We start from the raw sequence: 23076 nt of genomic DNA on the forward strand, positions 1-23076 counted from the left end.
TCTTGTGTGTAACAAAGGAGGGAAAGAAAAGACAACTTTTACTAACAAGGGAAACTGTCTTTACTAATGTCATCGATCAGCCCTGTGTTAGACAATCAGGATGGTTCTTCTGTGAACTTGTTAACATTTAATGCTTTCTAGCTGAATAGCTTTTATTTAAGAGCTATGCAGTAACTGCAATTAAAATCTCCATGATAAACTAGTTTTAATCCCAGACACTCATAGAGTTCAATGAAGGAACTGAAATTTCTTGATGATCAATGTGAAATTATCTTTCTGGCTGTAACTTAGTCTATCAGACTACTTGTTTGAATTGAAGTATTTGAGGATGAGAGAAACCACAGCAACTGTGAACAGGTGTCTCATAAATGTGGCTTGGATTACTCAGTTAAAGGATATAAAAATGTGATGACATTTCTCATAAAATTAGATCTTTTTCCTTAGAGCTATTTGACCAGAAGTGATGTTTGATCCGGGCCTGTGTGTGCTCTAGTGTTTTCAAAGAAGCCCACAAACCGACATGAAATGAGAAGTTGAAGCACTGTGATTTGGTAAGTTAAAACAAAGTAGACATTCTCAACCAATTGAAATATTCTATTTAAAGATAAATCCATCTAAGTGCATCATGCAAAGCTAACATCTTCATTCTGTGGAAATCAATTGTTTTAAGTAAAACTTTATAGATAGCTGTGTTTTGTAAGATAGTTCCTTCGCTTGTCTTCAGGGTTTTTGTTTCAATTCCCTTTTGGAAAAATCATTTCATGGTCAATTAGATAGGCTCTCTCTATATAATTTTATACAGTCTTTCTTTCTTTTACCCCTCTGCCTGGACCTTTGCTGCAGAAGCTTTGCTGGGATTTATTTTTTCAAGTTCCCATAATAAAGAATTGACTAGTTTAATGGTGAAGGTGAAGTCAGTGAGATTCAAATATTATGTAAGCCTCAAATAAGAAAATGAAAAAGACACTGAGGGTCTAGTGGAGAGCCACAAGGATGATATGGGGTCTGGAGCATCTCTCTTATGAGGAGAGACTGTGGGAGCTGGATCTGTTCAGCTTAGACAAAACAAGACTGAGAGGGGATCTCGTTAATGCATATAAATATGTCAAAGATGGGTACCAAGAGGATGGTGCCAGACTCTTCTCAGTGGTGTCCAACAACAGGCAAAGGAGCAGTGGCCACAAATTAAAACACAAGAATTTTCACCTCGACATGAGGGTGAGCTTCTTTACATAGAGCATGGTAGAGCACTAGAACAGGCTGTCCAGCAAGGTCGTGAAGTCTCCCTCTCTGGAGACATTCAAAACCTGACTGGACATGTTCCTGTGTAACCTGCTCAGGAGTTGGAGCAGATGAGCAGATGATTGCCAGAGGTCCCTTCCAACCCCAATGAGTCTGTGGTTTTCTGATATTTGGAAACTTTATCTAAAAGAGAAAAAATATTTTACTGAAATAGGTAACAAGTTTGGGCTTTTCAAAGAATTGCTAGGAGACTCTTTCCTGATATATCAAGGAAATGGTAGATCTTTGACCAAAACCACATACCAAAACAGTAGTGATGAACGAAATGGGATTCTGTGGCACTTGTTGATTCACAGTAAGCGCTAACCTGGAGGAGGAAGGAAATGGGGGTTGAGTCACAGGACTGGTCTCTTCCTGCTCACCCGTACTGACCAGACTGATAGGGCGATGCAGATCAGCAGAGCTTGGGGATTGGTAGGTGAGCTATGAGAACTGTTAATGCTGCATGTTTTAGAGCTATGTGTGGAGCTTGGGTACCTGTCTCAGAACTGGACCAGGTTGCAGTAATTTTCTGGCTTCTTGATTATTTGTTTGCAGTCTGAAACCTGATTTTCTTTTGTAGTGTAAATCATAGGTGAACAGTGGTCTTGGTCAGCAGTACTAGTCCCTATCCTGCTAAGTCTTGCTCAGCCTCAATAACATACCAAAACCTTTATACCTGGTATACCAAGATGTTTTTCTCTTGTCCTCTTTACTCTTGATTATTTTATTTGAAGGACTGTCTTGATACCACACTTCCCAGCATATTTCATTTGTAAGTACAGTAAGTACAGATTGCACAAAATTTAGGGCTCTGCATTACCATGAGAGAGTATCACTGGGTTTGTGCGAGTCAGATGTCTCTCCTCCATTCACACATGCTGGACTCAGAAGGAAGGAAACCTCCTCTGCTGTCAGCTCTGCTAGAGTTAATGAAGCTCTAGTTCACTATCTAGCTTGGTAACAGGGGATTCTAGCTGTAGCAGGGGATTCCTGACAAGGAGAGGAGAAGGGAATCTCCAGGTCAGACTGGAGATCATGACAGGACACGCATCTCTTACATTGCCTTCTGGAGAACAAACAGTGTTGGAAACTTCCAGGAAAGTCCAGTAAAGGCTTTTGGAAGTGTCCTATAGTACCTCCAACTAACAATTGTACTGAGAAAGTTCAGGTTTATACACCTACAAGTCAGTGTGTTTAGCAGAGAGGGGTAGTGTGTTGTGGTTGTAAGGTGGAAATCTGAGTGTCTAATACAAAAAATAACGTTCCTAATAGAGACTCCTATAATTGCTGGTTACTGATCTGTGGAAAACTGCCAAGTCTTCACACATAACATTGTTCTGGGGGAGAGAAAGCACTTCTGCTAGTGTTGTTGCACTTACTTGAAGTAATAATTCTTATGTATAATAAACAGTGATGCTATCAGTGTGTGGAGATAATTTCAGATATTTTATTGATTCTTTTCAGGTGTGGTTAGAACTTAACTAATGTTTAACTTCTGTGTGGTCTTTTGTTACATGTAAGGGGATGGTCTAATGTGAGTACACTTAGACTGCAGAATATAGGGGTGGAGTGTCAGGTGATGCTCTTACGGAAAGTTGCTCCTCTTGATAGGAGGGAACCAATTAAATTAGCTGCACTATGATCCAAATTGCCAACGAAGGGAAAAGTTAAAACTTCTGCATTGTTTTTTTAACTTCCAGAGTGAGAAGCATATAGCAGTATCTTAAATGTAAAGCCAGCCACTTCTCAGCTCCCTCACAAGGAGAAAACATAGTATTTCTAGGAACATTAAGGCTTTTGAACATTTCTTGTTCTGCTTAAGACTGCTTCTAATAGTTGTAACCTTTTTGCAAGATGATCAGATTGTAATTGTCAGTTATAAAGGGGAACAGTGCAACTGCCTTCTGTGGACGAGTTAGATACTGAGACTGACTTTGAGAGTATGCATGGAAATATGAGTAGAATCTGCTGAAGATTACTCTGGAACTGGGGATTAGGAAATGAATATTTTTACAGTAAGTTGTCTACTGTCTTCAAGTACTGGCATTTAGCATTTTGATTCTGGATGCTATTTCTTAACAATCCTTTCCTCCTGTTTCAAGTGCTCTATCAGTTGCAAACCAGATATTAGGATTTTAAGTGGTTTGTTTGGGATGTGTGAGTGTCAACCCAGGAGGGAATGCTGGAGTACAGAGAGGCTATGAAGGTGCACACAGTCAGTTTATCAGACAGGTTCTTGCCTTTATTTCTGCCTTTTGTTTAATTCAGATGAACTTGGCTGAGGAGTAGTTGGTAAATCATTATTTGGCTTGAAGGAGAAATAATTTCTTTTTGCATTCCCTCCACATGCACCTTAAGCACTTGTGTAAGACTCTATTTTCATCCTTGTCACATGTCCCATTTTGCTCAGTGGCTTGAATTTTTATCAAGGGATTTAGGGAGCAAAATCTTGTCCCTAGCTTTTAAAGCAGACTAATTTGCCTGCAGTGGTATGTGCAGTACTCATAATTAAAAAGTTCAAAGCAAATGCCAAGTGGTTGCAGATTGTCTTTGTGTGTGTGTGTGTAAGACACTTAAAGTCCAGGTGAAACATCTGTTTCCTTCTCCCTGCAGCTCGTTCTGAAGACTAATATGATTCTAATGAAATCTCACTCAGCTGAACTCAGCTGTTCAGTGAAGATATTTCAAACACCTACTAGAAAACTAATTGCAGCTTCTGCCATTCACTGCCTCTATAAAAAAGGGGGGGGGGGGGGAGAAGAAAAAAAGGGATTAAAAGAAGTTTTTTGAGCTAAAATGGTACTTACCAGTCTGAGTTAAACCTGCAATAGGAAGCTGTAGCAGAGAGCATGTAATTATTTGGCATTGCCCATTCCATGTGTGTTGGGAGATTGCTGCCTTGTGAATATGACTGTTCTTTTGCCAGCCATTTGTGACCTCAACATGAAGAGCGAGGGGAGTATGAAGCTCAAATTCTCAGTTTTGTTTTTGGGAGTCAAAAATGCATACATAAAATACATTGTCTTTTCTGTGCAGGGATAAATTTCCTTTATCTCTACAGCCCATTAAAAATCCAGATGCTGGTAACATCTGTGGTGGGTAACAGTGGTGGGTGCATACCAACCAACTTTGTTAAGTTTTGCCACTTTTTATGGTGCAGCACACTCCACTGTGTGGAGCCATTCACAGAGTGCTTACACTGGTGACAGAACCCGTTTCTGTGTTCAGATCATTTTTGGGCTCAGGCTCCTTGAAAAGAAATGAAAAGCCCCTGTGTGCTAGGCTTACCTCTGGCTGTGCTAACAGGTTGAGCTGAGGTTGAAGACGTTTTTGCAGACAGATACTTTTTTAGACTTAATGTTCTTTTTCTTGTCTATCAGACTAACCACTGGGTATTCATTAAAGCTTCTCTTTGCAAATAGACTAATACTATTTGATGCAATTGGCTGCTGTGAAATACAGAGGTGTTTGTGTCATTTCCTGGAAAAAACTGACATTTCAGTTTGTCTCCTCTTGATCTCAGGCTCTCTCAGTTGGTGTGAAACTGTGTAGGTCTGGTGAAATCAACAGAACGGTTGTTAGGAGGAGTGACCATCCCTAGCTTTCTGGCACTGTCTGTCCAGTTAAGATGCTTTAGCTGTGACCACCTTCAGTGTTGACTTAAAGTAACCTGCTTTTTTTGGCACTGACATGGATTGGGACTGCTTTCACAAGCATGCCCATGAGATAGGAAGTACAGTAACAACTGTATAGTTAAATATCAGTCAGTGTAAGACAGTGCCACTGATGCCACCAGTACCATTTAGTAAGACAGATCTAGCAAAAAAAAAAGAGAGTAAGTAATAAGTGCTTGTTGTCAAGATGCCTCCAGTCGTGATGCCAAAACTGGCATGAAGAAGGCAGCAATCCTCACAGCCTGAATGTCTTGTTACGAGAATGGTGGCTCAGTTATTTTACTGTTCTGAAGAGTTTTTAAAGATGCATCTTTGATGCCTGAGATTATAAACCAGAAAACTAGATAGGAAAGAGAGTACTCTGAAGAGAGACCCAGTATGTTTTAGTGAAGATGGCTATATATGGACACATACATTTTAAGGTCAACATTTGAAGAGCTCTTTACCCAGAACTCAAATATGTTGCTGCTTATAGAAATGAAATTGCGTGTTTATCTAAGCCATTGAGATGTAATTTCAGTTTATGCCATGTTAGCACAACTAATCCTTTCAGTGATGTTCAGCTTCTGCCAATTCTGTCAATGGACTGATTGTGTGAAGTGAAGCATACAAGCACAGCAGTGTTTTATGTACTACATCTTACCACTTCCTGACCCTGTCTCACTGCACACTACTTTCTTGCAGTCTTCTAGCCAGATCTGTTGTAGAGTTAGAAATGCCCAGATTAATTTTCCCTGCTTTGACAAGCTCCTTTACATTGCAGGAGGCCAGCTTTTATAGTACAGCCATAGGAAGCGTCTCCACTACAGCCTTCACCAAACAGGAGACAGACTGAAGATGTAGGCTGCTGGTAAATGTGAAAGCAATGAAAAGGTGTTCTCAGGTTGACAGTGCTTTCCATAGTACAAGCATTTTCTGGGAAGGGCATAAGAAGGGAGATAAACAGATTATCGTGACAAGCTGAGAAGTAGCTGTAGCAGACCAAGATGCTCCAAAGAGAAGATCACAACAAAAAGGTAAGGTCACCAACTTCATCCTGTCCTTTTTCCTGCTGCTTGAATATTTTCTTCAACATCAACAATTCTTCATTAGACATTTTCTGGAGAATCCTCTAAATATTATAATAGCCATTCAGCATTACAGCATTGAGAAAAATACAGTAGTATTTTCATAGCTCACTTTAGCTTCCTCAATTCCTACTCTAAAAGTGCATTTTTTTTCCTAGAAGCTCTGCAGACTGATAAAATATTGATAACAGTTCAAAGATAAATACGACTGCATAGCTGCTATATATAGAGCAATAGTCAGTCAAGGCATGGGAAGGAAGTTGTGTAGCAGTTCATACAACATCCTACAGAAGACTGATTTAAGATTATAACTCTGATAGACAACCTATTTTTACTTAAGGACCTGATGGAAAGGGTGTATGGCTAGAAGGACTGTGAATCTCTGTTGTCAAAAGAAGTGTCATAATGTCATACATGCATGCAAGGGGAGAGCAGCAAGGTTGTTCAATTAATTTGATTGTGTTTGACTCTAACATTGTAGCATCAGTGTAATCTAGGACATTACTCAGCCTTGGCCTAAATCTACTATCGGCTGAGTAAATGATGAAGCTCCTTGCATTAGCATGGTTTTAGGCCAAAAAATAGGGATTTTGAAAATCCCACTGGTAGTATTCTCAGTGCAGTTTTTGATGTAGCTTACATCTAGATCAATATTTGTGTTCAGTCATCTAATTTTTCTGTCCTGCTTCTAAGTATACATGAGGAAATCTTACTAAAAATTATAACGTTCCCAGTTTTAACTTCTCTTACTTAAAAACATACCTAAGCCAGCTTTCCTGAAACCTTTTCTGTGGTTTTCACTCCTGAGCAGAGAGCATATGTGGGAAACACAGTAGTACTGAACATTGCTGTAAGACTTTTTATAACGTTACGAGAAAGAGAAGAGAGCCTTAAAATGATAACTTAGTGTGCAATGCTGACAGCCTTAGTTGGAAACAAAGCTTCCCCTGATTTTGAGTAAGACTTGGCCTGAATGCTCCTAAAAAATCCTCTCTCTACTTCTTTAGTTTTAATGGGAGCATCTGGTAGGATATGTCAAACAGTACTAGTTGCAGCAATTGGCCTTGATAACAGTTTCTAGTCTCTTGGTTATCAAATTTCTGCTCCAGGTCAGGCTTCATATGTTCAAACGGGACTGCATTTGCCACCTGAAAGCTGAAATCTATGCGGTAGCTGTGGGACTCAAAATCTGAGTGCTCTAAGAGGCAGAACACTTCGTCATTGCTCGGATGAATTTAGCACCTTAACATCTCCCAAAAAAGTAATAGATGATGACTTCCTAAAATTTCTAAATCATGACAGACGTTGAGGCCTGGACCAGATTTTCACTGGCAATGGATGAAGTCATGTTATTAAAATTCAATTCATGCATACAGGATTTCCCATGTAGGGGTCTTGGTACCTTCTGGGTCTTAGCACAAGCACTTCACAACTCTGAGATGTGCCAAAGCAGCTGAGAAATGAGGTAAATTCTTAGAACATTCTTAATGGTTTGGACTGGATGACCAAATTCAGATGTGCTTAAATGACTGTCCTTGTCATTTGTCTTTCAGGTCCTCAGGCTCCATCAGCCACCAGCTGAACAGATTGCAGCAGCAAAGGTGTTGCCATGAGGATTGGGAGGTGTCCTGTCTGCTTCATAGCCTGCCTTTTGGTCCTGTTAAGTAAACAGCGGAGAGAGCCCAATATAGAGGCAGAGCACATGTTTTAAGAGAGCTGACAAGCCAGCTCCTGCACATACATGTATCTGTGTAAGAATACTCCAAGTCCAGGGACCTCTGTGGCACTGCGTGGATGTAAGAACTGTTGCATGTGTGGGGTTAGACTGCTTTTTGAGTGATGATTCTCCGCCGAAGATTTGTTCTATTTCTCCCCCGATTTGTAGGCCTGCTGATGGTGGCCTGTTGCTTGGTGACAATAGTTTATATGTTGGCTTGCACACCCAAGGGTGACAATCAGCAGCTTTCCTTGCCCAGGGTGCACAGTCCGACCATGAAGGAGGGATATGAAGCCATTCTGCAAGAGCGAGAAGAGTATCACCTCAACTACATCATCAGTTTGAAGAAACAAATTGCCCAGCTGAAGGCTGAGCTTCAGGGCAGGAGTGAGCAGTTTAAGAACATGCAGGACCAGCACCCAGACCTTTTGGGCATTCGACTTGACCACAGCAACCCGGAGAAGGCCCAGGCTAATCTGCTGGCTTTCCTCCGTTCCCAAATAGACAAAGCTGAGGTGCACAGCGGCATTAAGCTGTCCACAGAGTATGCGGTTGTGCCCTTTGAGACCTTCACCCTTCAGAAGGTGTACCAGCTGGAGACAGGGCTGACGCGCCACCCAGAAGAGAAACCTGTAAGGAAGGATAAGCGAAATGAGTTGATAGAGGTGATCGAGTTAGCTGTTGGGAGTTTGAACAATCCAGAGGGGAATGGCAATGCTAAGCACCGTGCGTACACAGCCTCTGACTTCATTGAAGGTTTGTATGCAGACAGGTTAGAAGGGTTTACATAGTGCTGGTGAGGGGTTTTGGTGTGACTGCTTTCCTGAGGGAGGTGGGCGTTATCTCAGAGCACAGATGTCTGTGATGATGTTGATGTTGTGACCCAGTGATGCTGTCTCAGGTACAACTGCAGAATGGCAGCTTTGCTGGGGAATTGGACTTTGTGACAACAGTGCCTGCCGGTCTCTTGTAGTGACCACTAATGTGTGCTGACAGCTCTCTAGTCATGCACTTGCTTCAGAACTGACAAAACACGGGGTGAATGACCAGGCTGCAATCCCAGACCTGTTGTCACTGTTAAGACTGATAACTGCAGTCCAAATCCAAACTCCAATGTTACACTTATTTCCACCTGCCCAGCTCTGCTAGAGTCAGAGTGGCAAGACAGGTTTTGAGGACAGCAGCTGAGGAGCTCAGTAAAGTCAGCTGGTATCACCTGCAACTTCAAATGACTATGAAAGCCTAACCCTTGCAGGGTATCTCCTATATAAAGAGTGGTGCAACTCAGCCCCTGGATTCTAAAATGAATCTAAACAGTTTTTACTCTGATATGTAATATTGAGGCAGGAAGTGTGGATTTTTAAAGTGCCATTTTTTTAAGTGCCATTTTTTACAGCGACCAGTCTTCATTTATTCTGTCACTAAATCCAAAGTGCTTACTTGTTTCCAGTCAGGCTGCTTTTTCGCAGCCAGGCAGAGACACCAGGTGTATTTCAGGAGTACTTCAGATGAATTTCAGGAGTTGTGATGTCTCTGTGGTTGATATAGACAGTTTTTCAGTGTTTAAAAACCTTGTTGAGGTAGGTCCTGGCTCCTCTCTGGTGCAGGCATTTTCTCTGCACCAGTCAAATTCCTCCTGCTCAGACATGGGACTAGGGCATGGCAGGGAACTGGGAAGTGCTGCTGGCTGCCAGCATCTGAACACATTATGGAGCTATGTGCTTCTAGTCTCCTCTTTTCTGTTTGTTGCTTGTTCTATAATTTCAAAATATGTTTCTACTGTTTATTATAGGAGCTGAATAAGCATCTATGACTGCTTGGCACCAGCTCTTTCATGGGGAGAGGTGAGGGGAAATAGATGTTTCCTGCCATATGTTGCTTAATATTCCAATAAAGTTACCATTTTGCTTAGAGCCTACCTTTATGCATAATCAGAGGGCTTTGTCTGGGTACCAGTGCTGTTCCTGAGGAGCAAAGCAGAGTGTGGTGTGCAGAAAGGCATGGGAAAGGATGCACGCTGCAGTGCTGGCTCTGTGGAGATTCCTCATGCACTAACGGCCTTGCAGGCTTTCACACCCATGACGAAATACTCCAGAGGGAGAAAGCCTTGCATGCATCTCAGAGCTTAAGAAACTGGAGCCCTGCATGCAGCTCAGCCTCAGCTCAAGAAACTTTCCTTGTGTCCTCCCCTCCAGGACAAGCCCTAGCTTCTTGTAGGTGCAAGGAACAAATTCTCATTCTTACTTAGTAGTGCAAACAGATTTGTTTGCAAATGCGGGGATGGGGCTGTGCTGACTTGGCAGAAGATATCTCTGCAAAGTTCCCTTGGAAATCTCTGTTATCTCTTGGCAGTCTCTTTTCCCCCAGCCTCCATTTTTCAAGAATAGTAAAAACTGCTGATCATAGCACAAACAAATGTATTTCTTTGTATAACTTGAACAGGAGAAGAGAGCTTTCTATTCCTATTCTGCATTTCAAGTATGGTTTGGACTCAGAATTTGTTTTGGAGACAGTGCTCTGCAGGTGCCACTGCCTACATAACAATTTAGTAACAGGCTGGATTCCACGGCAGCTTCTGGCAGCTTTATACGAATTCAGCAATACAGCATCCGTGAGCAGAATTATCCAGCCACCAAAGCCAGCTGTTTTCACTTCTGGAACTGGCCAGGATAGCTGGAATTTTCTGGGAGATGTGGCCCAGGTCTGCACTGAAAGTAGTGCCACTTAACCCTGTGAGCTTTTTACCTTCAAGCTGCTCTAGCAATAACGCGCAAAAGGTGTATGCATCTCACATGTTAAAGGTGGGTCTGATGCCCTTGTCTTAAGGTTGAGCAAGTGAAGGGATGTGCTGAAATGAAAACCAGGTAATCAGGGTCAGAGACAGGATACAAAATCTGAAGTGCTGCTCTTAATACATGAGACTTGCATCTTTGTTTCTGCCTATTCAGTGAAGCCTTTGACACTGGCTTTGCTCAAGTGTGTTGCTGATCTCACTAGCTAGTCTTACTAGTATATATAGAGTGCTGCAAATTAATCTTGCTTTATTGTGCCTCTTGTCTGGTTTTTTCCTGTTCTTGTGGGTCACATCTGGTACCTGCTAGCACTTTTTCAGTACTAGCCCATTGTGGTGGTTTGGTGCAGTAAATTTGATTAGGGTCTGTTTCTCTTGCTCTTTTCCATTCCATCACTTTAGTGTTGTCTTTGCAGAGGGAAAATGTTTCTCCAAACACTTCTTACATTTAAGGATAAATGTTTTGTCTCTGTGGCTGGGATCTCTTAAAATAAGTGTTGCATCCTCTGCAGTTTCTAGACAGAACCACTTATGCGTGGGAATTAGGTTGTGAACCTAGTACCTTACATCTGAGCTAAACTCCTTCTCAGCAGATTTGGTGTTACATGAAATTTGGGTAGGATTCTCAGACAGTTCTCCTTCCAGGAGTAATAGCTGACACATGGTGGAATTTTCCATTTTTTCTTCCTTAAACCAAGAGAACCACACCTTCTCCCTTGGGCCTGAAATGTATCCATCTGGCTGCTGGTCTGCTTCTCTCTTCGCAGAGGCACTTGGGCTATAATCCTCTCCTCTCTTCCTTATTCCTCCCACTTCTATACCAAGCTCACTTGCTTTTTGCTACAAGGAGTTAGTAAGAAACAACATGGAAAAGATCAGAATTTTCTGGGTATTCTAAGCAGGCAAAGGACTGCTCTGTTTCCAGTAGAAAGCCAGTTGCTCAATGGGCAGAACTGCAGGTCTGATCATTAGTTCATGTAAATGGCAGCAGACTGAATAGATTTTCAAATCATTCATTTTCTCAAGGATGGAGATAATAATTTAGAGATTCTAACAAGCCTGAGTGGTGTGTTCCATACGTGAATGTAATCACTGTCTGGTGATGTTCTTTCCCAATAGGAACAGTTCCAGAAAATCCCTGGATTGCTTCAGAAATGCCCTGCCATGGCACTGTCAAATATGCTGTATAAGTTTTCCTGCCTGAAGTACATGACTCTCTCGTGACTGGATGTCCTGGTTTCAGCTGTAACAGTTATTTTTCTCCTTCCTAGTAGCTGGTGCAGTGCTGTGTTTCAGCTTTAGTCTGAGAACAGTGCTGAAAACACACCGATGTTTTAGTTGTTGCTCAGTAATGCTTACTCTGATCAAGGACTTTTCAGTCTCTCATGCTTTGCCAGTGAGGAGGGTCACAAGAAGCCAGGAGGGAGTAGAGACAGAACACCTGACCCAAACTAGCCAAAGGGGTATTCCATACCACAGCACATCATGCCCAGTATATAAACTGGGGGGAGTCACCCACAAGGCCCAGATCGCCGCTCAGGTCAGGCTGGGTCAGTGGGTGGTGAGCAATGGTATTGTGCATTACTTGTGTTTATTGTTGGATTTCCTTTTCCCTTTTACTTTTGTATTCTCTCCGCTTGTTACTTCCATCATCATCATAATCATTATTATTATCATTACTACTACTAGTATATTATACTTTAGTTATTAAACTGTTCTTATCTCAAACCATGGGGTTTAAATGCTTTCTATTCTCCTCCCCATTCTGCCGGGGTGGGAGGTAGTGAATGGCTGCATGGTGCTGGATTACTAGCTGAGCTTAAACCACCAACCCTGGAGTTTTAAATATGGTCTCAGAGGTGAATGTGAAAAAGTAGCTTTGCTTCCTCAAGATGACAGGTACTGGTGGTGGGCTACCTGATGCAATTTTGCCCTGGAAGCTTACTGAAAGGATAATGCTCTTCCTCAAAGGATAAGGTGATGTATTTTACTGCACATGAAGCAGAAAGACCACCATCATATTAAGTTAAAATGGGGACAGTGAATATTGATAAATTGTAATAGTGGCTCCAGAAACATCTAACAGAATATAAGTAATGAGCTCTGGTCCAAGGAGCATTTCTGTTTACAGTGGAAGACCTGAAACCTATGGTCTGTGGAGCTGAGGCTAAAATTGTCATGCACTCAAGAGGACTTTGTTAAGGTTGCATAGTTCTTTGCCATGTATATTCTGAATCTTGCTTGCCTGCCCTGCTGAATAGAGATCAGGTATTTTCAATTTCTTTAGAGAGCCCTGGGAGTTGCTATTCTGAAGGCTGCACACTTACTGCTCTTTAGTCAACCTTTCAGGCCACCCTTTTGTTCTTTGCTTCTCCGTTTCATTCTAGGGCCAGTCTCTCTGCTGACTCAAAGCTCCTGTTCCTATTTTTACATTGCATTTCCAAAGACTTTGACTTTTCTCTCTGCTTCTGAAAGGATTGGTGCATAATCTGAAACATACTGCTGTAATGGAAGCAATAGAAGCTCAATTGACCTTCTTTTATCCGTAGTGAACATTTGGCCTTTCCAAGGCTTCTGCTCCAGGAGCTACCTTTTCAGGGAAAAGTTTTTGTTTTACTTTTTTTGAGATTACTTTCTTCCTCTCCTTGAGCAACACCTCTTAGAACTGAGACTGCTCGACGCATGTTTCTGAATCATGTAAAAGGTCTTGATGGCAGAAATGAAGTAGTGCTTTCGGAAATGGAAAAGTCTTGTGAAAAGCAGGATGTTCTGCTGGGTGAGTCCCTGGAGTGACTCAAGACATTCAGGCTTATTTCCAAGGCTCACTGTCTGACCTTGGGCAAATTGTTTTGTTCTCTGCCTCTAAAAAAAAAGATATTTAAGAAAGGAAAGAAGATGCTTAAGAAAGGAAAACAAATGGTTTAAATTTGCATCAAGAATAACCATATTTAATTAAATGGTATGCATTAAACTCGCATACAGTTCTCTTCAAGGTAAAATGGTAGGACTGTGAATTTTTGGAATACCATCTTGCATGAGGGAACCTTGCCTTCACCTAAGCTGCTTTTTTTTTTTTAGCTGTAGTAGAAGTTCTGAACAAGGACAAAACTGCAGAGTTAGAAGCAGCTTTTTTTGATATAACACTGGGAAGGATCCCTTGGGTCACAACATGCATTCTGCTTGAAGGTGCTTCTTGCTTATTTGGCAAAGCTTCCTTTATTCCACAAATGTGGTACATATCTCTGGGGTAGTGGTATCTGTGGGGGTCATTGTTTCTTGACAGGGGTAGAAGAGGATATAGAAGTGAAGACTTTCAGATGTTGCATGGTAGCTATTATTAAATTGGTTAATTTAATTTAGATCTTCATTGCTATGAAAAAATGTCAGTCTGCTATGTCAGACCTGTGAAACCCTCCTATTTGTTTCTCTTTTGAGAAAATGCAAATCAGATTTAGCTTATATTTTTGTTCATCTTAATGTCAAAAGGCTACCTTACCCTTCCACAGCACGAAGTTCCTTGGCAAGACCTGTGTTCAAAAACTGCCTGAATAAATGAGTGTAGCCAGCAACACGCTCCAATCATCAGCAGGCTTTCTGTGAAGAATAAATGGGTGAGCTGAACTCGAAGGCCCAGATTTCCATTCTCTGGCCACCAGGAAGAGGAAATACAGGGACTATTAGGTCACCGTTCAGATGATTTCAAGTGCAGGCTCAAGTTTAATAACAGATATAGTTCATGGTCTGTACTTTGCACAACTATATAGGAAAAGCTAAGGAGAGTCAACGATGTGGCTTTAAAATATTAGCAATAAAATAATGATGGAGCTGTTATCTCACTAGGTTCATCTACTATTCTGGAGGGAGGGTTGGAGCATTTGTTGAATCAACTTACGTTAAAAATAAAACATGAAGTGAATAACAGCTCAGTGAATCTGCATATATTGTTCATTAAGAATAAAACACACAGTGATAGGGAAGATAAGAGTGTTCACAGAACTCTGGCCCGGGAAATTAATACCTCCCAAATTTTTTGGATGTTCTGAACATACCAATATCAAAGCCACAATACGAGATTTAGAGTTTATGTCACTTTGCAGTTCAAGTAAACCTTTGAGACAGACCTTCACATGAAATACGATCAGAGCTGACAATCTATGGGTCAGGTGCACAACAATGCTATATATAAAAAGATGACTTAAGGTTAAAGAATCTAAAGAAAAAAAAAAAAGAAGGCATTATTTTGGTCAAGCTGTTCTTCACAGCCAGATGGGGAGGAATAAAAAAGAAGGAACAAGTTAAGCTGAGGATTTTTTTCCCTGATGAGTTTTGCTTTGTCTCTTGTGTTTCTGCAAGAAATGGAAGTCATTGCAATTATACTCTTCTACTGATGAATTTGTTGGGATATTTACAGTGGCTTAGCAAATTGTTCAAATTAACATTTACTTATTCCTTCTTAAACCTAATGGATCTAACTATGTAAAAGCTTTTTATCAGTATGCACAGTAGCGTCATTTAAAGTGGGTAAAATCTATCGCCTTTTTGCCAACTTCATCTCATTTCAGGTGTCAGAATAGTATTTCAGTGGGGCATGAGTGACACTGTATGCAAGTTCCTTCTATACAGGAAGTAAGTAGATGCCTGTATGAATTAAATACCCTTGGAGACTGTCTAAAGTGTGTCCTGGGTCTAGCCTCTGACAAACTCTGACAAGTGTCATCCTTGCAGGCCATTACTTACCCAGGAGTGGGCATCATTGCCAGAAAAAACAAGTCTCCTGAGAATTGAGTAACAAGACAGTTTTGTCCTGATTGACGGTGGGTGAAGTTGATGGCTGCTGGGGCCCAGTTGCATAGTTTTTTAGGGGACTTTCCAGGGAACCTCCCAGAAAGGAGGAAAGGAATATGCTCATCAGGAAATTGCTTTTCTGGGAGATGGCCTAATCACTCATATTGCAGAGAGGCGGGCTGCCTTTCAAAGTCCCTCTGTATCACTATTACCATGCATGCCTGAAGCACGCAATTGGAGCAGTCTGTAAAATAAGGACAGTGTGTCTGCAGGACGTGAGCAATTGGTAACCTTCAGGGGTTTGTAACTTGGCCAAGCCTAGGAATGTGCCTGTGAGAATACCAAACAGCTCTTGCAACCCAGGGCTGTAGCCCTGCCAGGGTAACAGCCTCCTCCAGTGGATGGTGGATCGTGTACTAGGTTACAAGCAAGTATCTCATGCCTCCACTGCCTTTTCAGCTTATGTGTAGCAGGTGAAGACTGCATCATTTTTTATCTATCATCTTCCAAGGATCCTAACTTTAATCCAAAGTCTCCTCTTTTGTTTTCATGTAGGGATCTACCGTACAGAAAAAGACAAAGGCACATTGTATGAGCTGACGTTCAAAGGAGACACAAAGCATCAGTTCAAGAAGATTGTTTTATTCCGACCATTTGGTCCTGTAATGAAAGTGAAAAACGAAAATGTCAATGTAGCTGACACACTTATTAATGTCATTGTGCCATTGGCCAAGAGAGCCAGCAAATTTCGGCAATTCATGCAGAATTTCAGGTGGGTTCCCATTCCAGTGCTGACTTTGTTTTTTCTTACTTGGAAAGTAGAATACAATTTTAGAAGTTATCAAGCCTTACTAAGTAAAAATAATACTACTTTTACAGAATATTCCATTGTGCCACTAAGAATTCATTTTTTAGATGATTATAGAGACTGAAAGGCATTTGGCTGCTTAATGCATTGTGATGAGCAGAAAAAGCAATTATATTCCAGTCATCAGGGTTTCTGATTTGCATTTACCTGGCTTATGTGTCTCAACCTGTTTTGCTGGGGCCCACTCACTGTGGCAACTTGAGAATTTCATGCTATTAGTTGCAAAAGAACATTTCTAAGGAAAAGGGGAATTAGTGCTCCCAGACACTTTGCTAGGTGCTATTAGAGAAAAGATTAAGGTGATAAAAGGCAAGAAGGAAATGTAATAGAACTTTCAGGATAGTCACTTTCAAACTTCTATTTTTCACCATGGAGATAATGTTTGGAGGAGAATTTATTTGAGATATAGCTTTAAATAGCTGCCCAGAAAAGACTGTGTTAGCAACAGATACTGACTCTTACAAAGGGATTTGTTTTGCCTTATTACAGCTATCTAAAATTAGGCTCCTTGTCTAAATTAGCCATCTGAAAGGTGCTTGTTTTAGACTGAAAGAAATCACCCTCTGGTCATGCTGATCTCTGCTGATTATAGATTAACTCTTGCTGACTAAACTTTGTACAACTGAGGCATGATGTCTAGCATTGATTCATCAGGGTCCTATGCTTAGGCTTCTGGCTTGATCTCTGGTTGTTACTTAGATTTTAGTAAATGTTTCTTAACAGAATGCCAAAGATCTGAACTCTGAAATATCTATTACCAAAAAATCAAGGTTAAGAGGTGAGTATGTATAGCTTCTATAACCTCCACCTCTAATATTCTCCTAAATTATTAGGAGAGTTATTGCCTGCCTGATCGTTCTTCCTGGGGCTCAATGACCTATTTTAATGGGATCCTCCTATTAATATAACAAAAACTGCTGTGTATTTTCCTAATCTGCCTGAAATATGATCTTCTGTCCCATCTGACAGAGGTAGAGCCCCTTGTCAGGACAAAGATCTCTGTCAGTGAATCGCGCCCTCAGGGATGCCTTCCAAGGTTCACCCTACTCTGTTTTGCCTAGTGGGTGTAGGTTATTGAAGAAAGCTAACTTCTGGCACAAGTCACAGATCTGTTTCTATTCTCTAGGGAAATGGGCATTCAGCAGGATGGGAGAATTCACCTCACTGTAGTTTATTTTGGAAAAGAACAAATGAATGAAGTCAAATCAATACTTGAAAGTACCTCCAAGTAAGTACCCAAACATCTGATGTGTGCTATTTATAAACAACAATTGTACCATGAATTGGAGACTAGATAGCCATCCAGACTTGTACCAAAAAGTTCTAAACTGCATCAGTGAAAACATGGTTCTGTGATGCTGGTTTTTAGAACCACAAAGCAGATGTTAATGAATTTGCCTCAGTGCAGCTTATTTTTCACACTGGCAACTTCTTTAGTGCTTTTGAAATTTGAAAGTAACTTTACTGTTAGGACTGAAGGTTGGCTTCCAAGGGCATGTGCAGACAATATTAGCAGAGCACACAGGAACTAGATGCTTTTGGCCAGGTCTGGTCTGTGTTTACTTGCACACTTGCTGTGTTTGTCAAGATCATGTGGCAGTGATGCCTTTTGGTATCTCTCCATGTGGGAAGAAGACCTTTCTACAGTAATACAACCACATGTATTTTATATTTGCTTACTGAAGGTATTTTTGCCCATCTAAGCATTGTTGGGATTTTTTGTGAAGTCTGCCCAAAGAAAGAATGCTAGCATAGGAGTACACAGGTCAAGCTCTGAATGTAGACATAGTGGAAATCTCAAAATGGACATTTCTTCCCTCAAACTGCTCTTAGAACTGTGACATTACAGATTTCTAGGTTAATTGTTTCATACTGGGTTTCCTTACCCACCTATTAAGAGCTAGAAGGACAGCGTCAGTTGCTGAATATTTTCTTTCAGGTCAGCTAACTTCAAGAACTTCACCTTCATCCAGTTGAACGAAGAATTTTCCAGGGGCAAAGGATTAGATGTTGGTGCTCGATTTTGGAAAGGAAACAATGTTGTTCTCTTTTTTTGTGACGTGGACATATACTTCACAGCTGAATTCCTAAACTCCTGTAGATTGAACACGCAGCCAGGTACTGCTACTCATGAAGTGTATTGTCTTTCAACAGATTTTTACCAATTGTGTAAGAGTCTTCACCAGAGTATTCTTCTCTGAATTGGTAATGAAGCTGCAGTAAATCATTCTTGAAACTTAGAGAATTAATTAAGAGGATAAAAAATCCATTGCTGGTTGGCTTTTGAAAGGTTATAACACTCCTGCTCTCACTGTGATGAATTTCTTGTCTTCAGCAGCTGTGCTCTCTGGAACAAGATCTTTTTGTTAATTATATTATCCTTGCATTCATATTCTCATGCGAAGGATATAGGCTCAGTCAAAATTTGTGTGATTTTGGATTTGGTCTGGCCTAGAGAGCATCTTGTAAGAGAGAGAAGTGAGTTCCATACAGCTTTAAAAGAAAATAAATAACCCATTGTCATTTCCAGGGAAGAAGGTGTTTTATCCTGTCCTCTTCAGCCAGTATAACCCCAGTATAATTTATGGCCCCCACGATTCCATCCCATCCTTAAAACAGCAGCTGGTAAGTACATGCTTCTCTTAATGGCTGCTTTTATTTGGACAAAGCACTTTTTAAAGGTGCATGTGCTTTTGGGTAGCATTTCCCTATTCCTTGTGCACAGCCACCACCACACAGACAAAATTAACTACAGCAGTCACCTTACTGTGAGTTCTGCAGTTCAGTTTCCCAGGGAAGTATCTCGATATCCTTTACTTTAACCCTTGTTTGATGTTTTATACATGGAGCCTAAGGATTTAAACCATGTTTGCTTCTCTGACAGAAGGGATTTTCTAATTGGTGAACAGTTCCTCCATGGTGTACTGTCTTGGGGTGGCAGTCCCTGATCTTGCTCTCGATTCTTCCTATTACTGAATAGTTTATTTGCTTGCATCTTGGATAGCTCACATTTGTAAAAAGCATACATACCCTTAGATGAGTCAGTGAAAACAGAATTCCAGGGGCTGTCACAATTATTTCCCCACTTACTTGAACACCTACAGTGGCTTTTCCTATCCCACATCATTAAACTGCCTGCAACCAGACAGTATGTTTCTGAAATGTACCATGTTGTCTCAGAGTTAAATCACATGCTTGGAGCTGTCCCTTCTGGCTTTAATCTAGCATCGACATAACACAGCTTAACTCCACTGTTTTCCATCTCACCTGCTATCTTTGGTGTTAGAACAAAGCATTATGCTTAAAAACATTGCCATCAGGCATACAATTAAAACATGTAGTTGAAACCGGATAGGTCTCCTTGATAAGGAGGGAGCTGTTGTGAGAAAGAAGCAAATGGCAGAGCCATTACATGGTGCTGCTGCAGATTCTGTTCTCCATTCTCTTGTGCTCTGGCATTGTATTGTCTTGAAACTAAAGGGGTGGTAGAAGTCACAGCTTTCTCTTTATGTCCACCCTCCACTCCCGTTTCTCTCCATAGTTAGCAGGTCCCAGTCCTCAGCCCACCAGCACTGGTAAGTGGCTGAATTTTCAAATTGAAGCATAAACCAGCTATGCAGCTTCATTCACTTTCTCTGGGCCAGGTCCCAGACTGGCACAGCTGCCCTTCTTGCTGCCAGGCACTGCACCTCTCAGAGCTCATTGTGTCCCAGGCTGGACAATGTCTCCTGAGCATCCCAACTTCTATTGTTTTCAGTAGGTAAGACTTAGGGTTGTTGTGAGCCCAACAACAGTCACAGCTGAAAAAGATCACTAGGGGTGTGAGTTCAGTCTTCTGTCATCACTACCACAACTTCCTGCAGTCCCTCTAGAAAAATGAAGAAACAGAGTCTGAAAAATCAACCCAAAATATTTTAAAATCTTTTTTTGTCTACTGCTCCCTGTGTTAGCCAACAGTTAGCCAGAAAGTCTTTTACTGAAGAGGCTGGAAAATCCTTTCTACTGTTATTGTTTTGGGGTTTTTTTCTCTGATGAAACTTGTTCTGATAATACCATGGGATTCACATTAGCTCTTCTTTCTCTGATGAGAGGACATCAGGGATCCTCAGGCTTTAAGCGCTGTGCTTAGGAAATGAGAGTTTAGCTCTCAAGCTGGCATAAATTCCAAAAGCACATTGTCAGGATTGTGCAAATATTTATAGCTAATATTTGAATTGTAAAATGTGATGCTTATGTCAGAAAAGCTTGACTTAAAGAAGTACTGCCAATCTAATTTTTATGTAGACTTTTATATTTTCAGCCCACATTAGTTTCCAGGCATGAGGCCAGATCTGTGCCATTAAAAGAAGACATTGTTAGCACTCTGTCCTGTTACTTGGGCTGCATAGAAGAAAAAAAAGGAAAAGTCTTCAGTAGTCTTTGACAGAATTGGATTTGTGCAGCAGCCACTTCCACTAATGGGAAATAATAATGCTAATGTGTACGAGTAGCTTGCTATAAGGGCAGCAGCATGGAGATCTTCTGCTACATTGCAGCCCTGACAGATACAATCTTATTTCTTTTTAATTGGCTTCTGCAGCAGCTTGGCTTTGCCAAGGAAAGGAGAAATGAGAGAAGAAAGAGATAGCCACACAAGCAGTAAGATAAAAACCATTGAAGTGACAAGAGTTATAAACAAAAAGGGGAGGCATGAACAAGAAATCAGGAGAGACTATTTTGGAAGAGGATGTTTTGGTAAAGAAAACGCTGGGATTTGTAAACCCAGAAATAGAAATTGTCTCCTCATCTTCTGTAGCTCTGTGGCAAGTGAAGCCAAAATTTTCAAAAATAGCTGCTAAGGGGCAGGTTTGTAACTAGACCTTTAAGTGACAAGTAATGCTGACTTGCTTAGGGGATTTAAATACCTGTCCCAGTCCCCTGAGGCTCTTGGGTGTATCACCAGACTGGGTTAGGTCACTTAAATTGTGACCTTATGGATCTATACTTGGATATTTGCTTTTGAAAAGGATAACCATGGTTTCTTACTCATCTGATTTTATACCTGCAATACATAATGTGTTCATGGTCTAGCTCAGTAATGTAGACTGCACATTCATCATTACAAAGGCTTTTATGGGATATATATCTACCACCTAACATTTCTGGACTTCAATTTTAGCAGGATTTAGCAGTTCTGTAGCAGGAAACTACTCTTACCTTTTCTTATTTTTTTTTTGTCAAAATTAAGGTAATCAAAGAGCTGTCAGTTGTGTGATCAGATCAGAACCACTGTTTTCTTCCAGAGCTCCTGTGGTCTACAGCAGAGTTTGGCTTCCCTGGTTTGCCAGTATGTTTCTTGCATTTGATTTTAATCCCACAGAAACCAATAATTTTGGAGGATGTTTTGTCTGCAAAGAAGCAAACTCCATAGAGAGATGTGATATGAATCCTTTTGGTCTACAACAGCAGGAGTGGATCAGGGGTTTATCCATGATAGCTAATGACACAGCTGATTCTTTTGGGCAGAAACATGCACTGAGTATCTACAGAAACTGGTTCAGGATCAGCCATGGATTTACATGGGGAAGAATCAAAGAACTCCTATTTCTGCCCACATTCAGTGTGCTTCTCACATTGAAAGCACTTCTACTCCCATATAAACATTCCTTTCCCTCCATGCAGGTTATTAAGAAAGAAACTGGATTTTGGAGAGACTTTGGGTTTGGGATGACTTGCCAGTACAGATCTGATTTTATCAACATAGGTAAGAAAAGTACACTCCAATACATTTGTCTTTTTACTGAGATATAGAAAACTGTGATCAGCTTCCCTTTCCTTGGCTAGTGCACCTACACCTCTAATTTTCAGCAGAGCTCTGGTTAGATGTTCAGACTATTCCTAGGTGTCATAGACGTTACCAGAATCAGAGCTCTGCTCAATCGAAATAAAGCAATTTTGTCTGATAGTGAAAGATTTGAAGCTAAGAAATTTGGATGCTTTGATGTTGGCAGAAAGTCCGTCTATTTTAAAGGGCTGACTGGAGCCAGAGAAACCAACAGCAACAGTTTGCTAGTATACACTTCTAGTTTTATTTTGGATTTTGTTTGTATCAGGTGGCTTTGATCTGGACATTAAAGGATGGGGTGGTGAAGATGTACATCTGTACCGCAAATACATTCACAGCAACCTCATGGTGATCCGAACGCCTGTCAGGGGTCTTTTCCATCTGTGGCATGAAAAGCAGTGCCTGGACGAGCTGACCCCAGAGCAGTACAAAATGTGCATGCAGTCCAAGGCCATGAACGAAGCTTCTCACGGCCAGCTTGGGATGCTTGTTTTCAAGCAAGAGATCGAGACACACCTGCACAGACAGAAATGGAGCAAGAAGAAGACATGAAGCCAGAAAGGGAGGCAAAACCCCTCTGAATTGGACTGTATGGTGTTTTGGAAAAGAGCTGCTAACAAGAGAAGACGAGATGAGACTGAAAGAGGATGGTGATTCCAGCAGGATGGCAGCAGCAGATGAGGGAAAGCACTTGCTCTCCCACATTTGGTTTTTCTTTTCCTAATAGGTCTTTTAAGCACTCCATCAGCCTGACTTCAGCACTTGCTTATGGGGCAGACCTGAACACCTGATGAGATTCAAGGTCACAGAGGCAATAAACATTACATAAATGACAGTGTGGTATTCACAATAACAAATGGATGTGCTCTTCCATTGAAATGTTTGTAAGATGTGTACAGTTATTTAAAAGATTGACCCGTTGGTGGGTCAATAATAATGAGATACTTTCTACATCTAGCCTGACATATCTAAAAAGGGCTATTTTTGAATATTTTGAAGGGCAGAGCTCCTGCTCTGGGAATGACATCTGATTGTTAACCATGGTTAAGCTGGAGTGACCAAAAAC

At 41.1% G+C, this 23076-nt stretch overlaps 1 protein-coding gene across 1 annotated transcript; it reads left to right on the forward strand.

The window, feature by feature from the left end:
- Positions 1-145: 145 nt before the first annotated feature.
- CSGALNACT1 (chondroitin sulfate N-acetylgalactosaminyltransferase 1) lies at positions 146-22572 on the forward strand. Its single transcript, XM_061355256.1, has 9 exons — positions 146-551; positions 5722-5974; positions 7579-8498; positions 15874-16090; positions 17313-17414; positions 18126-18304; positions 18717-18811; positions 21848-21929; positions 22279-22572. The coding sequence occupies exons 3-9, from the start codon at positions 7865-7867 to the stop codon at positions 22560-22562; spliced, it is 1593 nt and encodes a 530-aa protein (XP_061211240.1). The 5' UTR covers positions 146-551; positions 5722-5974; positions 7579-7864; the 3' UTR covers positions 22563-22572.
- The last annotated feature ends 504 nt before the right edge of the window (positions 22573-23076 follow it).

The sequence above is a fragment of the Neopsephotus bourkii genome, unplaced genomic scaffold (assembly GCF_033783945.1).
Source record: "Neopsephotus bourkii isolate Nb327-2 ecotype Australia unplaced genomic scaffold, CSIRO-AGI_Nbou_v1 NB_787, whole genome shotgun sequence".
NCBI classification, from domain to species: domain Eukaryota; kingdom Metazoa; phylum Chordata; class Aves; order Psittaciformes; family Psittacidae; genus Neopsephotus; species Neopsephotus bourkii.

Bases quoted from the DNA above. Each gene is read 5' to 3' on its own strand.
- CSGALNACT1 (XM_061355256.1), top strand. From the start codon at position 7,865: ATGATTCTCCGCCGAAGATTTGTTCTATTTCTCCCCCGATTTGTAGGC. The intron at 8,499-15,873 runs GTTTGTATGCAG...GTTTTCATGTAG, and splicing joins AGCCTCTGACTTCATTGAAG to GGATCTACCGTACAGAAAAA. The intron at 17,415-18,125 runs GTAAGTACCCAA...ATTTTCTTTCAG, and splicing joins ATACTTGAAAGTACCTCCAA to GTCAGCTAACTTCAAGAACT.